The 17615-nt window shown below is 40.4% G+C and overlaps 1 protein-coding gene across 1 annotated transcript in view; it reads left to right on the top strand.

Annotated features, from left to right (window-relative positions):
* Positions 1–1311: 1311 nt before the first annotated feature.
* Positions 1312–17615, top strand: part of VPS4B (vacuolar protein sorting 4 homolog B) — a 35553-nt gene continuing 19249 nt past the window's right edge. Inside the window, exons 1-3 of the mRNA XM_004452926.5 lie at positions 1312–1608; positions 12084–12195; positions 13362–13518. Of these exons, the coding sequence (XP_004452983.1) occupies positions 1582–1608; positions 12084–12195; positions 13362–13518 (296 nt within the window). The 5' untranslated portion in view covers positions 1312–1581. The remainder of the gene's footprint in view (positions 1609–12083; positions 12196–13361; positions 13519–17615) is intronic.

The raw sequence follows: 17615 nt of genomic DNA, 5'->3' as shown, positions 1-17615 counted from the left end.
GGCTGGAAGGTGGAGGGCAGAAAGAGGCCTCAGAGCTTTGAGTCTGGATGAGGAAGGTTTAGTGATACCATTCTGAAAAGAAAGAGACCAGAGAAGAAAGTTTGGGGTAGATGGTAATCAGTCTGATTTAGGCTTTGTCTTGCAGAAAAACTCTGGGATGGAGATCTCTGGGAGGCAGTAGTAAAGGCTCAGAAGAGAGAGGGTAGGCTTGGAGATCTAGATTTCAAGCCACTGTGTTCTATTGATAGCTGAAGTCCAGGAAGGTAAAAGGACGAACAGAGATGGAGTCGTGAGGGAAAGGAAGATCTTGAAGAAATTCTTCACCTAGAGAAAAAAGGAGGAAACAGTGGAAGAGATAGACGAGGAACATTTGGATTTCAATAAATGAGTGGTTGATAATAATCAGTGAGGAGGAGGAGAGGAGTATTTTAATTATTTGGGGGATGTCAGATGATTGGAAAGAATTAGGAAGTGGGAAATAAAATGGTAGAGTGATTAAACATCCATTTCATTTTCTTTTAAAAAGCTTAACTCTTAAAGGACGAGGTAGAGGATTGTGGCTATAAACAATAGGAGGGTTGAGGAAAGGTTTTAATTCTGTCACTGATCCTGACCTATGTGACCTTGCATAAAGCACTTACCCTCTCCAGTCAAGACCCTTCCTTGTAACTACAGCTGGTAAAATATCAGACCTATTCATCTCGCAAGACTTGCGTTCGGGATCCTGCTTCCCTACCAGACCATAAGCCCCCAGAGGGCAGCGGCCACATCTTTCTGAATATTCCCAGAGCCTTGCGGAGCAGACAATTACCACAACAACAAACGTTTGCTGAATGATGGCGTAAAGTGTGGCACAGAATGAGAGCGCACTGCACGCAAACCCCTATGCTAGTCGCCTTACAACCCATGTCCTCTCCTGTTCACAGTTCTGAGGTAGGGACTATGATCACCCCCCATTTTGCAGATGAGGAAACAGTGAAGAAGGACAGGCCCAAAATCTCCAACCGGTGAGATTTGGAAACGGGGTAATTCCTTTCACTCAAAAGCCGTGAAGTGGAAGAAGTCAGTGCCACAAACTCATTCCGAAATTTAAGATACTCGGAAAGAGAAGAAAAGGGAACTGTCCGCCAGAGCCTCCGCTCTCCTTCCGCTCTCCAGGCCCCAACTCGGCCCAGAGGTCGGGGTTGCAGTGCGCCTGCGCCGAGACTGACTTCCGCCAGGCCTACAATTGGCTTCAAGACTGCTTCTCCCCGCCTCGGGGGTCAAGGCGAGACACCGGGAAGCCGGCTACTGGGTACCGCGCGTGCTGATGACGAAGACGGAAGCCCTCACGCCCAGAGGAGGGACCGGAGCCCGGACCAGAGCCCAGAGGGGCTCGCGATTGCGGAAGTTTAGTGAGGAGGGTCTGGTGGCTTGGAGAGCTCGGGTGCTTTCCCAAGTTCCGGAAAAGCAGGCGCCGCTTGGGGTACGAAAGTCGCCAGCCTCGCGACATTTGGGGCCATACGGGGCACGACTCGACATCGCTCCCGTTGGTCCTCTCGTCCCTGGTTCCTTCCCAGGGAATCGCCTCGGATCTCCGCCATGGCATCTACTTCGCCCAACCTCCAGGTATCACTACTCTTTCCGCCCCCCTGAGCGCTAGAGGCGAGGGGAGGCGCGAGAAGCGGGGTGGGGGGCGGGGGAGGAAGCGGCCGCGCCCCGGATGGGCGGCGGAGGAGGGCGGGGCCCAGGTGGGGGAGCTAGGCGCTCTCTAGAGGAAGGGTCGTTTGCGGCCTTTGGGGTCTCCCGGCCCCACTGGCTTTGTGAAATTTTTTCTAACCAGCCGAGATTGAACCCGACTGGGGAGGCGAGGGGCACAGACTCTCCAGTGTAAAGGAGAGAGGAAAGAGCGCCTATCGAGCAAAGCTCGTCTTCGGACCAGTTGGAAATAGGGTGGTTATAGTACCTGCTTAGTTTTCCAAGTGATACCGTAAAACCCTTTTTTACGGGCTGTCAGATGATTAGAAATACACAGACAGCCATGAAATCTGAGGGCTTTAGAGCCCACATAATTACAATATCCGTGAATTCATTGAGCTTACGCGTTTATGTTCACTTCTGATCAGGGAATATTCTTAAACTCCAATGTGTCTCCACTCCTTCCTCTTCCCTTCCCTCTTCCCCCCACATCCCTCTCACCACAATGAGTACAGTGTTCTATGTATAAATCACAGAGTGCTAAGATTTTTAGATGTAGCAGTTAGTCCTCTTAAGGAAAGGAATTCGTTAAGAAGAGAAATTTATGAAACAGTATTTCCCATCCTCAGAATGGATCTGGGACGTAAGTGGGCTTTAGAGTGTGATTTAGCCATGAGGACTTTCAGTTCACTAGGTGAATTTGAGACAAAAGAGTTAATGTGAAAATCCTGTATGGAATCCTTGTCTAGGTCCTGCTGTAGTTTTAATTGAACAGGTATTTACTGAGTGCCTTACAGGCCAAAAATGAGGAGGTCCTTTTTTTTTTTTTTTTAATTTCTTCTCTAGCCCCTCTCCCCTCCCTTTTTTTTTTTTTTTTTTGTACTCGCTATCTGTTCGTTGTGTGCTGGTTTTCTTAGGAGGACTGGGAACCGAACCCGGGACCTCCCATGTGGGAGGGAGGCACCCAATGGCTTGAGCCATCTCCGTTGCCCAGAGGTCCTTCTTAAGCTAGAAGAATTGATCCTGAAAGACCTTGCAGAGCAGCCCCACTTAAACAGGGATCAGAAAAGAGAGTGAGGAGAAAGGCTTATTGGGACTTTTATCTTGAAAAAAAAATCCTAAAAGATGATGAAAATAAATGTTTTCTATCTTTAACAACATTTTATGATTGCAACTAATGGCTCAGTTTTTAGAATAAAGACCAAGTCAAGTGTTGATTTGTGTGTGTGTGTGTGTGTGTCTTTTCCAACAAGATTGTATTAAACTAAGATACAATGGCCTTTGCTTAACATTTGTTTATTTGTAGCCCCATTTGGAATGGGGGTAAAAAGTTATTTGGGAAAAGTATTGACAGTTTGGTAAAAGTATTGATTTTTTGACTATCAAAAGTGATTTATTTGACAGGTTTCCATCTTGTCATCATCCTTATTGTTCTGTCGTTTAACTGGTTATATCCCTCCAGCTTTTCATTTGTGGAGAACTTCATGTGTGATTTGGACATTCTACAACATAATTCTCCTCCATTTACTGATGTTTTTCTTGTTTTGCAATATTTGTAGCTTCACTTTACAGTCATTTTGTATCATTCATGGATTGGATTGCTGGGTGTTCATCCCGGGATCAGCTAGAGATTGGCCAGTATTAAAGGGAGATGGTGGGACAGTAGCTAGCGTTAAACAGGGAGGGATGTTGAGTTATGATTTTATTAGTGGTCAGTTCATAGGTGTGCTCTCCCATTCAACCTTTTTAGCCTTCTAAACCTAGGAAATTTGAATATTTAAATAACAAATAATTCCCCATAAGGCAAAAGCCCTGTAGTCAGATGATTATAATTTTAACTAAATGCAGAAAACTAAAAAAAAAAATCAGGGAAAAATGCAATAAATGCTATAATAGAATTGGAGATTTAATGGGCATGGAGAAAGGAAGGGTTTATCTAACTTTTCTGAGGACATATGAGCAATGTTTCACAGAGTAAGTAAGTGATGTGAGCTTAGATAAAGGTACTAACCCGAATTATCTGGTAGGTGTTTCCTGTGATCTCATTTAATCCTCAGGACAATTCTTCAAGGTAAATATTATTCCAGTTTCATAATATAAGAAACTGGGGCCTACTGAAGTTATGATTTGGCCAAAGGCACAGTTATTTAGTGTTGAGGATAGTTTTGAATCCAAGTCTCTCTGGTTTCAAGACTTTTCACAAGATTTCTAACTCCTTGGAGAAGGAAGGGGAATGCATTCTAGATAGAGAAAAACAATGTGTCCACAGTCCACAGGTGTAATAAACGTTGGAGAGCATTGGGTGAAATTGCATGTAACATAGTATGAAATAAAACTCAAAGTTGATTCCATCATAAGTATCAGGCACCTTCTATGCTAAGCATTTTGTCAAGTCCTGGGAAAATCATAAAAGAAACATCATCCTTATCCTCAGAGGGCTTATATTCTGATATGAAAACAGCCATATAAAGTGGCAAATAGGGTACAGCACCATCATTGGAGGTATGTACAAGGGACAGTGGAGACCTAGAGGATGCTAGTAACTTGGAATGACTAGAACTTAATGTGCAAAGTATAGGATGACACTGGAGAGTTAGGCCTGTCACACAGAGATGTGTGCCGCTTAGAGATTGGGCATCATAGAAGGGCTATAAACTGTCAGTATGGTCAGGTTCTTGTTTTAGGATGAAACTCGTGTGTACAGCAAGCCCAGAAGCAACATCAGTTAAGAGGCATAGTCCTGTGTGATAGGAGGTGGTGAGGGGCCAAATAAGAGTAGTAGCTGTTAGAAAGGATTGGTAGAAAATTTTTAAAGATTCAGACTTGGGTCTGTAGTTAGAAAGTGAGGGAGGAATCTGAGTTTTTCTCCCAGATTTCTGGCTTGGATAGTTGAATAGTAAGGGTTGATTCTGGAGACATAGGAGGAAGGGCATATTTGAGGAGCAAAGTAATTTCAGTTGTGAACTTGTTGAGTTTGAAATGCCCATGGGAACATTCTAATGGAAATATTCAGTGCACAACTGGATACATATGTATTGAGCTAGAGAGAGAAGGCTGAGCAGAAAATAAGGATTTGGAAGTTATTAGCATGCAGATGATAGCAGAGGCATACAGTATCACATTTTGGAGAGTTTATAGAAGAGGAAAGATGACAACCAAGTTAGAAACCCAAGGGAATATTAACATTTAAGGAGAGAGAAAGAAACATTTAAGGAGAGAAAAGGAACTGTTGCACAATTGAGAGTAAAACCAGGAGAGGATAGTGTCATGAAGGCCAAGGAAGGAAACAGTGTCAAGCTATTGGCTGTTCACTGTTCAGTGCTGCAGAGAAGTAGGTGAATAAGTGTGAAATCAGTATTGGCAATTGGGTGATTATTGGTAGCCTGATTGAGAATGCCTTCATTGACATTTTGGAGCAGAAACATTGGGGAGAATAGGAGGTCAAGAAATGGAAATGAGCCTGGGGTCCTTTTTGAAACTTTGCTGTGGAGATAAAGCTATATTAGGTGATAGATAGAGGGGAACCCAAGTTTGTGTTTCGTGAGTTGTGAGACAAGATAGGATTTAAACACATCTTTATACTTAGTGGGGAGACTCAACAAAAAAGAGAAAAATTGAACAGTAGTGTGGAATAGACTTGATGGAGTAAATGTCAGTGGGGTATGTGGGAATGGGCACCAGAGCAGAGGAGAAAGACCTAGCCTTGACAGACAGGGGTAGGACATTTTTTCCCCTGAGATAGTTAATTCTGGAATCGACCAGATTCTCAGTGTTTCCTGAAGTGGACATGTCAGGATCTCCGAGTATTCTGTTTAAAAGGACAGCCTCACATGTTCCCACCTTCAGACTTCCATGTCAGTGGCCAGATCCTAACTGACCCTGGGAATAGATTTATTTGGTTTGTGCTACCCACTCTGCTAACCCCTGGGAATATTTTTTTTTACGTGAATACATCAGATATAACATCCTTGTCCTCTTGGAGTTTACATTCTAATGGAGAGAAACACCAAAAGTAGAAAAGAGAAAAATCACAGGAAGGATTTTAAACAGAGCATCAGCATGACAAGGTGTATTTTAAAAATTGAATACAGGGAAACAGACATGGCTCAACTGGTAGAGCGTCTGCCTACCATATGGGAGGGTCCAGGGTTTGAGACCCATGCGCAGAGCTGCCGTGTGCAAGCAATGCTGTGCCACGCAGGGGCACCCCCACGTGAAAAAAGTGCAGACCACCCAGGAGTGGCACCACACACACAGAGAGCTGACGCAGCAAGATGAAGCAACAAAAAAGAGATGCAGTTTCCCGGTGCCACCAAGGGTTCAAGCAGACACAGAATACAGAGCAAATGGACACAGCACATGATGGGGGTTGGGGAGGAGAGAGAAATAAATAAAAAGATCTTAAAAAAAAAAAAAACCGAATATACTTGGGAGTGATCAGATCACTTATGGCGGGAGAATAGAGTAGAAGGGGCCCCAGTTCAAACTTTGAGGATCCTTAATACTTTAATGTTGCATCAAGAGAAGAATTCAACCAAGAATACTGAGCAGTCACTGTCAGGGAGGTAGGAGACAAACCAGGAGAGACTGGTGCTTGGGAGCCCTGGAGAGGACGAGCTCCAAGGGGAAGGGAATGATGAATTTTGTAGAATATTGTCAAGAAATCAAGCTGGCCTTTGGATTTGGCCTCATGAAAAGCACCAATACAAGCAGTTTTATTGTGATAAGTGACAGAAGTCCAGAGGGCCTGAGTTCAAGAGTCAGTGAGAAAAAGAAGACTTGGAAAGATGGAATAGAAGCTGCTCCCGTGAGATTCTGGCTGGGAAAGGCAACAAACAACATAAGCTGAAGGATATTTTGGTGTGAAGGAAGGGTTTTTTTTAAATGGGCTGTTGGTCTGCTAATGGAAATGATGTAGTAGAGAGAAATAGTTCTTATAGATGACAGAGGCAGAATAACCAAGGGAGGAAGTAGTACAGGGTTTGTTGGTCATTAATACTTTTATTGAGCGCCCATTGTGTGCCAGGGACTATGCTAGAGCTCTAGATGAATCCCTGTCCTCGCAGAGCTTACTTTTCCTTACTGAGGGAGATGACTGATAAATATGCATACAGAGAAATGTGATGTACACAAGATGAGGGCATCAGAGTGTGCGGGGTGGGCAGGTAGCTGGAAGCAGGGATGGAGTGCAGCCTTTGCTTCAGGAGACCAGGACTTGGCATTTGCACTAGGTTGGGAAAGGAGATGTTGTGCAGGGATCTGGGCAGAGCTGTCGGTGCCCACAGGCTGGCTTGGTGAAGGAAGACTGGAGGATTTCAGGTGAGATCGAGATAGCCAGGGCCGAGGTAATTTACGGTCCTGTAAGTCATGACCCAGCCTTTAGATTTTATTCTCTTTGCAATGGAAAGCCCTCGAAGGGTGCCATTCTCTGATACTCTGAGGCCTTTAGGCAAGGTGGAGGCATGGTGACCCGCTCAGGGCTGGGCAGGAATTTTGACAAAACAATAGTGGATTGAGCTAGGGTGGTAGGATTGGTAAGGATTATATTCTGAAAGAATAATTCGCTCTCCAAAACCACACAAGGAACGGTCCATTTCATTTCAGGTGAAAAATGCTAGCAGAAACCAAGACATGCATATCCTTACCATCTCTGATTAAAGCCTTCACATGTAAAGCCACATGTAGCACTTAAATTTTAATTCAATAAAATCATTTCATTTTAAATGGCATTTTAAAACTTTTCTCGGCCACACTAGCCACATTTCCAGTTCTCAAAAGCCATATGGGTCAAGCACGCCTATATTAAACAGTGAGATACAAGTGTAGAATATTTCCATCATAAGAGAAAGGTTTAAACTAATAGGTACAAGGTTTGGATTATTAAATACCGACTATAAGGGTTGAACCAATATCAGTTACGTGATGCCAGAGAGAGACACGGCTGCTAATGACGGGCATGTGTGGCTGAAGAGTGAGCATCGCATGAGAAGGCAGCTGCAGTCAGGGTAAGGAAGGATTTACTTGAACTGGGGCTTCTTTTTTTTTTTTTTTTTTTTGTCTTTATTTTTTTATGTTTTATTAAAATATTAAAAAAATTGAGGTCCCCATAAACCTCTCCCCCACCCCCTCACCCCACTCCTCCCACAACAACCTCCTCCAACATCATGGGACACTCACTGCACTTGGTGAACACATCTCTGAGCACTGCTGCACCACATGGTCAGTGGTCCACATTATAGTTTACACTCTCCCCCAGTCCACCCATGGGAGGACCATGGGAGGACACACAATGTCCAGTAACTGTCCCCGCTGTACCACCCAGGACAACTCCAAGTCCTGAAAATGCCCCCACATCACATCTCTTCTTCCCACTCCCCACCCCCAGCAGCCACCATGGCAATTTTCTCCACCTCAACACCACATTTACTTCCGTCACTAATCACAATTCCAGAATAGAGCATCAGCAAGTCCACTCCAACCCATACCCCACTCCTCCGTTCTGTGGACCCCGGGATGGCTATGTCCACTCCACCTCTGTATCAAGAGGGTGCTTAGATTCCACTTGGATGATGGATGCAGTTCTCCTGTTTGCATTTGTAGGCACTCTTGGCTCCCTGGTTGTGGCGTCATTTTATACGACCACGCTTCGCTAACCACCAGTTGAACATGTGCTGTGATTCTATTTTCTGTGTTCTGCCTAACTTACAAAACTTTAACAATTTAGCTATTTGAATTAGGAGATCACATAGCTACTACATTTTATCAATTCTAAAACACTGTTGCAAAATAGAAGGAAAAAAAATAGTAAATAAAACATTGTTGCTGCAACAGAGAGTGGTCCTGCAGTGGAAGGACAGTTCCTTCACTGACAGCTTTCATCCTGTCCGCTTCCAATCCACAAGCAATTGCTTCAAAGCATATCATTCTTTCACAGCATCTAATTAGTTTTTGACTTGTTTGAATAATTTTTAATTTTCTTAATTATCTGTTTATTTTTAATATAGCATGCCCCTGATTGTTTTATTTGTTTCCGCTGTCCGCTGGCTCTTACATCTAAAGAATAGTTTTACTACCTAAATTAATCCTGTTGGAACATGCCTGTTCTTTATTTGTATGTATATGTGCATATTTTTTTTTAATTTAGGATAGTTTTTTAATTAAAATTTTATTTTGAGGTAATTTTAGATTTGCCTGTACTTGTGGGAAATGATACTGAGATCTGTGTATCCTTAACCTAGTTGCCTTCAACGATATCATCTTCTAAAACTGTAGGATAAAATCACAGCCAGGATATTGACATTGATACATTCCACCAAACTTATTCCAATATCACCAGGTTTACTTTTCATTTGTGACTTTTCATTAAGTTCTTTGCAGTTTTAGCACATGTATCAGTTCATGTGTCTACCACCACAATCAAGGAATAGAACAGTTCCATCTCCAAAAGGTTCCTTCGTGTTGCCCTCTTATACTGTCACCTCCCTTTCCCTTTCCTTCCCATCTCCTGGCAACTAATGTGTTCCCCGTTTCTGTTACTTTATCATTTAAAGAATGTTATATAAATAGAATCAAGTGGTATGTAACTTTGTGGGACTGGCTTTTTTTTACTTGGCATTTTTTCCTTGGATTCATTCCACTGATCCACCAAGTCATGTATGAATAGTTTGCTCTTTTTATTGCTGCATAATATTCTGTAGCATGAATGTATACCACAGTTTATTTAACTGTGCACCCGTAAAGGACATTTGGAATATCCTTATACAAGTTTTTGTATGAACACCATGTTTCATTTCTCTGGGACAAATGCCCAAGACTGCAGTTGCAGGTTCATATGGTAGTTGCTTGTTTAGTTTTGTAAAAAAATAGCCAAATAATTATCAAGAGTGGCTGCACATTTTGCATTCCTGCCTACATCGTATGAGTGATCCAGTTTCTCAGCATCCCTACCAGCATTTGGTGTTGTCACTATTTTTATTTTAGCCATTCTCATAAGTGTGTAGTGATATCTTGCTGTGGTTTTAATTTGTATTTCCCTGAAGGCTAATAATATTGAACATCTTCTGACGTGCTTTTTTGCCATCTGTATCTTCTTTGGAGAAATGCCTCTTCATGTTTTTTGCCCATTTTCTAATTGGCTGTTTGTTTTTTACTGTTGGCTCTTGAGAATTCTTTATATATTCTAGATACTTATCCTTTATTGGATATGTGGTTTACAAATATTTCTCCCAAACTGTAGCTTTTATTTTCATCCCTTTAATAGGGTCTTTTTAGAAAGCAAAAGTTTTTAAGTTTGATGGTATCTAATTTATTATATTTTTCTTTTATAGATTGTGTTTTTGGTGTCAAGTTGCTTAACTCTGCCAGTCCTAGATCCTGAAGGTTTTTTGCCAATTTTTTTTCTAAAAGTTTTGTAGTTTAACATTTTTGTTCATGATCCATTTTGCATTAATTTTGTAGAGGAGGTGAGGTTTAGGTTCTTTTTTTGCCTGCAGATATCGAATTTCTCCAGCACAATTTCTTAAAAAAGGTTTTCCTCCTTCCATTGACTTCCTTTTTCATTTTTGTCAAAAATCAGTGGGACATACTTTTGTGGATCTGATTCTGGGGTGTCCTTTAACATTAGGAATAGTAGTCCATATTCGTTATAATATTTTTAAAAGATGTGAAAAAGTGGAAAAGGAATTAATGAAGTCTAACAAATCAAAGATAAGCTCTGTTAAATTTCCTTCCCTTCTTTTTCCTCTGTTTTTGTTTTTGTTTCACATAGTTGAACTCATGCTACATATACAATGTTGTATCCTGCTTTTTAAAAATCTTTCATTATAAACATTTTCTGTGTTGTATTAGCCAGCCAAAGAGATGCCAATGCAAAATGTCAGAAATTGGTTGGGTTTTTTTTAGATTTTTATTTTTCATTTATTTCTCTCCCCATCCCCCCCCCCCCCCCCCCCCGGCCCACATTGTCTGCTCCCCTCCCCCCCCCCCGGCCCACATTCATTGTGTGTTCTTCTGTGACCACTTCTATCCTTTTCAGCAGCACCGGGAATCTGTGTTTCTTTTTGTTGCATCATCTTTTTGTGTCAGCTCTCTGTGTGTGCAGCACCATTCCTGGGCAGGCTGCACTTTCTTTCGCACTGGGCGGCTCTCCTTATGGGGCACACTCCTTGCGCGTGGGGCTCCCCTATGTGGGGGACACCCCTGCGTGGCCCGGCACTCCTTGTGCGCATCAGCACTGCGCATGGACCAGCTCCACACAGGTCAAGGAGGCCCCGGGTTTGAACCGCGGACCTCCCATGTGGTAGGAGAATGCCCTATCCATTGGGCCAAGTCCACTTCCCTGGTTGGTTTTTTAAAGGGTATTTATTTGGGGTAGGAAATTACAGATACCAGGCCATAAAGCATAAATTACTTCCCTCCCCATATGTGTGTATATGTACATGTTTTTACATGTTGGAGCAAGATGGCTGCCGACATCTGCGAGGGTTCAGGCTTCCTGGGTTCCTCCCTTCCTGGGGCTTGCTTCTCTTTCCTCTTTGGGCTTACTTCCTGAGGCTCCAGGTTAAGGCTTCAGCATCAGACTCTAACATCAAAACCTTCCAACTCGGTCCTTTGCCATGCCTTTTATCTCTGAGTCCCTACTTGCCAAAGGGTGGGGACTCAACGCTCTACTGGCACAAGAGGTTTACATTATTACTTAATCAAGTAAACCTATGACTCCAGTATAATCTAATATGCCCAGAGGAAAAGATCAGTTTACAAACATAATCCAATATTTCTTTTTGGAATTCATCAATAATATCAAACAGCTACGTATGTTATTACAAATGTTCCTTAATTTTATTTTAATGATGCTATAATCTGTTGTGTAGCATCCTTTTGCCGTTTAAGATTTAAATTTCCAGGTTTTGTGTTTGTTCTGTTATTTTTAAAACTGCTCTGGTTAATGTCTTTGCTCAGTGAACATTTTAGTGAATTACTGGGTTAAAAGATTTGGGTGTTTTTCAGATTCTTGATTTTCCTTTGACCCATTTTTTGAAAGGGGTTTTACCTCATTTATGTTCCTTTGGTTGTTATAGCTTTTGATAAAACAGCATTTAATTTCTGAACATTTCCCTAAATGCTTTTTTGATTTGAACTTTCAGATTATTAGATCATTCCTTACTAGCCCTAAGTTTGACTTTTGTTCAGTGAAAATTAGGTGAGAATCTTAATGATTAATACTAGGTAAAGTAGTATTCATAGATTAATTTGCATTTCATAAATTGTTATAAATTATATTAAAATGCAGTTGTGAAAAAAGATGGATTTATTTTGATTGCTTTTATTTTAAAAATTCAGTATGATTATTTGCTTCACACTGCTTATGCTTTGCTTTAATTCTATTATTTTTGCCTCTTTTCCAATAGAAAGCAATAGACCTTGCTAACAAAGCAGCACAAGAAGATAAAGCTGGAAACTATGAGGAAGCCCTTCAGCTCTATCAACATGCTGTACAGTATTTTCTCCATGTAATTAAATGTAAGTTAATAGTTTATTTTTTACTTAAAAATAGTAAAATAAAGTTATTCCATTCATTTTAAAAATATAACCCCAGAAAAGCATAAACCCATCCATTTGCAAAAACTTTCATATTAGCTCTTAGCAACTTTTCTTTTTTTTTTTTTAATTATTATTATTTTTATTTATTTAATTCCCCTCCCCTCCCCCAGTTGTCTGTTTTCTGTGTCTTTTTGCTGCATCTTGTTTCTTTGTCCGCTTCTGTTGTCATCAGCGGCACAGGAAGTGTGGGCGGCGCCATTCCTCGGCAGGCTGCTCCCTCCTTCGCGCTGGGCGGCTCTCCTTATGGGGTGCACTCCTTGCGCTTGGGCTCCCCTACGCGGGGGACACCCCTGCGTGGCACGGCACTCCTTGCGTGCATCAGCACTGCGCATGGGCCAGCTCCACACGGGTCAAGGAGGCCCGGGGTTTGAACCGCGGACCTCCCATATGGTAGACGGACGCACTAACCACTGGGCCAAAGTCCGTTTCCCCCCCTCCATCACTTTTTATACTCTCTGAAATAAAGCTTATATAGACAATAATGAAAATGGTTAACACTGCTTTAATTCTGTCTTTCTTGTAATTGGTTTTGTTTGAGACATGCAGCCTTCAACTCTCTGCACTAAATGTAAGAGAAGAATACAAAACCTGCAGATTATTAAATAATATCTTATTATTTAACACCAACCTCAAGTGTTCCTTAGATCTCTTTCTGACTCAGACCTATTGTTGGCCTCCCACCTTGTTGGGGAAAACAATAGAAAAGAGTTGATAATCATTGGATGAACTAGAGATTATCTTTTTTTCCCTCACCCAAAATAGATTTTCCCTGTTTAAAAAGTATGTCTAAATCAGTAAATAAAAAGACAGATTGATAGAGAAATGGATAGATGGATGGAGGGGAGGGAGAGAGGGAGGAAGGAAATTGCAAATGTGGCAAAATGTTAAAATTGGTAGATCTGGGTTTCTGGAGACGGGTGGGGATATATTGGCGTTCTCTGTATGGGGTTTGTATTGTTTTTGTAACTGACCTATAAGTTTGAAGGTATTTCAAAATGAAAAGTTTTAAAGAAAGTGTACCCATATATTTAAACCTTTCCAATGGTGAATACTAATGGAAACCTTTCTCTCATTTCCCTTCATAGATGAAGCACAGGGTGATAAAGCCAAGCAAAGCATTAGGGCAAAGTGTACAGAATATCTTGATAGAGCAGAAAAACTAAAGGAGTACCTGAAAAAGAAAGAGAAAAAACCACAGAAACCAGTGAAAGAGGGACAGCCGAGTCCAGCAGAAGAGAAGGGGTATGTATTTTAGAGTGTTAGATTTTCTAGTACCTTTTAATTTTTTAAATTTGTGAAATAAATATCCTTTCCTTAAACTTGGTGTTCACAAACTGTGGCCCATGGGCCAAATCCACCCAGCTGCCTCTATGTGTATAAGTTTTATTGGAACATGGACTTGCTCTTGTCTATGGCTGCTTTCCTGCTGCAACAGCAAAGTCAGGTAGCTATGACGAGTTTATGGCACGCAAGTCTAGTGTACTTATTGCCTGGCCCTTTACAGAGAAAGTTTGCCAACCCCTAGTTTAAACCAGGCATGGAGGATGGTATAGCTCAAGAAGCTCTCCGTAACTGTTTGCTGATAGAAGGGGAAGACATTTGTAGGCGTAGCGTTCCTCTTGGCATTATGTAATTCTGAAGTTTAAAATTACAGTGGTGATCCGTGAATTCAATCTTTGACAAGTAGGACTCTGAGTCAATCCTAACTACACAGACAATATGGAAAATAAATCCAATCATGTGACTAATATTTTGGGTAGCTTATGTAAAGTTTTTTAGTGTGGGTTTGTATTATATTTGCTTCATTTTGTCATTATAAAGAAAGTAACACAGCATAATTTAGAAACATTTGAACCTATTTTTGGGAAAGTCTTCCTGGATAGAGGAATTACAATGAAGAATTTATTCAATACCTGATATATGCATGCCAAGCTCGTGTTGCAGTGATAATATATTCTAACCAGACCTTTTCTGAACATTATATTAATTGATACCAGAGTAGATCCGAGTGGTAGACTCTCAGGGAAATAAAAATCTGTAATGGGGTTGCCCAGCCGGTTGGGTTTAAAAGCAGGGGAGTTCTGGTTAGATTTGGAGGGCGTGATACTCATAGTTTATGGTATGCAGTGGCATGAGCTACTTCTGTGGTCCTGTCTGGTCACCAGTAACAAAGTGCTTGAAGGCAGGGCTTTGGGGCTTTAGGGCTTTGGGGCCACTGCCTTAGAGTATTTGGAAGGGCATCAGGAATAGGAGGACCAGAGTTGACTGACTGCAACAAAGTACATGGGAGAGTCCCAACAGAATTACAAGTTCAAGGTTATATTCTCTGTTCAAGACATGATCAGGGAACTAGGGAGTTTCTGTGACACCCTAAGAATTTTTTGTTTTCGGCAGTTACAGCATTGACATAACAAAAATCAGACCACTGTGGGTTATTGAATTTCACGATGGCTTGAACTTCACCGTGTTTCTTACATGAGAGTTAGGGCATTTATTGGAAGACTGAGGCTCCAAGTTTAAATGAAAATATTGGGGGTATTCAGTTGGCTTCAAGTGCTCACAACCCCCAGTCTCACTGAGACCCTTTTGCCAACAGAAGCATTTCCTGTCTTTTGTGGCTCTTCTGGTCTAAAGACTAGAATGATCTTTCCTGAGATAGTTATGTAACAAAAAGATGCCAATTTTCCTCCTGTATTAAATAGCTATGTCTTAATTTCACATAGCAAGGCCAGCTTTGACTCATTTAAGCAAATGAAGGATTTATTATGGGATATATAGCACAGGGTTTAGGGGTCAAAGCATTAAGTGTGGATTCCATATAGCTGGGAGACATGCCCAAGCATAGCAGGGTTCTAATGGAGATATCAGGGCTGCTGACCTTTAGGATGCTCAGGAAGGGACAGGCGAACCTGTGCCACAGCTTCCTTAGAAAACCAGTGATTTAGTCAGATAATTTGATCTCAAGTACAGCCCCCTGCCTCACCGTGTTCCCTTCCACCTTGTAAGTATTGCAGAGCTGTGTTTTTTTGGTGGGACTTAGGTCTCATGTGGAATCCTAGCTGCAAGGGAGTCTGGGAAAGACAATTTTTATGAGAACAAGCCTTTACAGCACAAGAAAGCATGGTAGAACAAGGTTGGAATGAGTGTTGTCTGTCAGTTTGCAGGATCTGCCTCACCCATAGCCCCACTATCCTAAGATAACCAGGACAATCCCATTTTGTGATAAAAACTGTCAAGCTTTTTTATCCCCCATTGTAATTTATTTAAGACATGGTATAATACCATATTTATTGTATTCATCACTTTTTCACTCAATATTGTTTCATGAAAATTTTTCAGTTAAATTATTTCTATGATTTTTTAAAATTTATTTTTAGTTGTGATAAAATATATAGCATAAAAATAATTTTAGCCATTTTAAGTGGATAATTCTTTGACATTAAGTACATTGGCAATACAGTGTTAACTTTTACCACTGCTTATTTCCAGACTATTGTCATCATCCTAAACAAAAACTCATACTCATTTAGCAATAACTCCCCTTTCTCTCCTGCCACCCCTTGTAATCATTATACTGCTTTCTGTCTCTTTGCATTTACTTACTCTATAAGTACTTCATATAAGAGAAATCATAATTTTTTTGTGTCTGGCTTATTTCATTCAACATGATGTCTTCAAAGTTCATCCATGTTGTAGCATGTACCATCACTTCTTTTTATGACTGAATAATATTCCATTTTATGTATATTCTATATTTTGTTTATCCATTCATTTGTTGATGGACAGTTGGGTTGCTTTTACCTTTCCGCTATTGTGAATAATGCTGCAGTGAACATTGGTATACAGATATCTGTCCAAGTCTCTGTTTTTAGTTCTTTGGGGTATATCTAGTAGTGGAATTGCTTAGTCATATGGTAATTCCATGTTAAATTTTCTGAGGAATTGCCAAGCTGTTTTCCTCGTGGCTGCACCATTTATATTCCCACCAACAATGTATGAGGTTTGCCAACACGTTATTTTAGCTTTTTCAATAATAGCTATCCTAGTGGGTATGAAGTGGCATTATAATTTTAATTTGCATTTTTCTAGTGGCTGACAATGTCAAACATCAATACATACTTATTGGCCATTTGAATATCGTTTTTGGAGAATATCCAAATCCTTGACTATTTTTTAATTGGGTCCCTTGTCTTTTTGTTGTTGAGTTGTAGGGGCTCTTTATATATGTGGGTAGTAAACCCTTTTCAGATATATGGTTTAGAATAGAAGGGAATTCTCAACATGAAAAAGGACATAGCAAATATGAAAAATCCACAGCAAATACCGTACTCAATAGTGAAAAGCTGAAAGCTTTCCAACTAAGATCAGGAACAGACAAGGATGCCTGCTGTCTCCACTTTTATTCACCATTGGTCTGAAAGTTTTAGGCAGAGCAGTGAGGCAACAGAAAGAAATAAAAGGCATCCAGATTGGAAAGGAAGTCAAATGATCCCTACTCACAGAAGACATGATCCTACTTATATAAAATTCCAAATAATCCACAAGGAAGCTACTAGAAGTAATAAGTGAATTCAGCAAAGTGGCAGGATACAAGATAAATAACAACATTCATTTTAAAGGTTGCTACGTATTCTGTCATATTCTGATCCTATAATTTAGAATTTATTATTTCTGTTTTTTGAGTTTGTTTTTTTTTTTTTTTTTGGCCCTATTACAAACAGTGCTGCTATTATTATTCTTGTAGTCAAATCCTTTGACTCATTTTCAGTTATTTCCTCAGGATAAATTCCATAGATATGAAATGCCTAAGTTGGTGTGCTTGTTTGTTGGGCCCAGTTCATTTTCATCAGGAAGCTTCACCCATACTTTTGAACTCCCAGACCAAAGGTTTATAGAACTTTATACCTTCTATAATAAGTATTCTGGGGTTTTTTACCCCCTAGTTCTAGTTATGGCTTCTTGTTTTAATTTATATTTTATATATTTTCTTATAATTGTTACTTTACAACTCTCCTGTAATTCATCTTAAATCCTTTGTGGTTTGGGGCATGTATTTATAAATTAATACATCCATAGATATGTTGTGGGAATTTGGAGCTAGTTCCTGACTTAATTTTAGTCTTTTTGTCCTGTTTCTGTTCATAATTCCATATTGATTGAAAATGTGCTTGCTTACTATTTTATTGCATATATTCTTAATAATAAAAAAAAAAACATAACTTTTTGTATAAATGTCTTATTTTGTCACTTAAATGTAAAATATTTCAGGTTAATCTTTCTTTCATGTTTGCCTTATTTAATTTCTAGCAATGAGTCATCATTTGAATATATTAAATTCT

Source organism: Dasypus novemcinctus, chromosome 16 (assembly GCF_030445035.2).
Source record: "Dasypus novemcinctus isolate mDasNov1 chromosome 16, mDasNov1.1.hap2, whole genome shotgun sequence".
Classification (NCBI taxonomy): Eukaryota; Metazoa; Chordata; class Mammalia; order Cingulata; family Dasypodidae; genus Dasypus; species Dasypus novemcinctus.
Note: the sequence above shows the minus strand (reverse complement) of the source record. Positions and strands in the feature narration are given on the sequence as shown.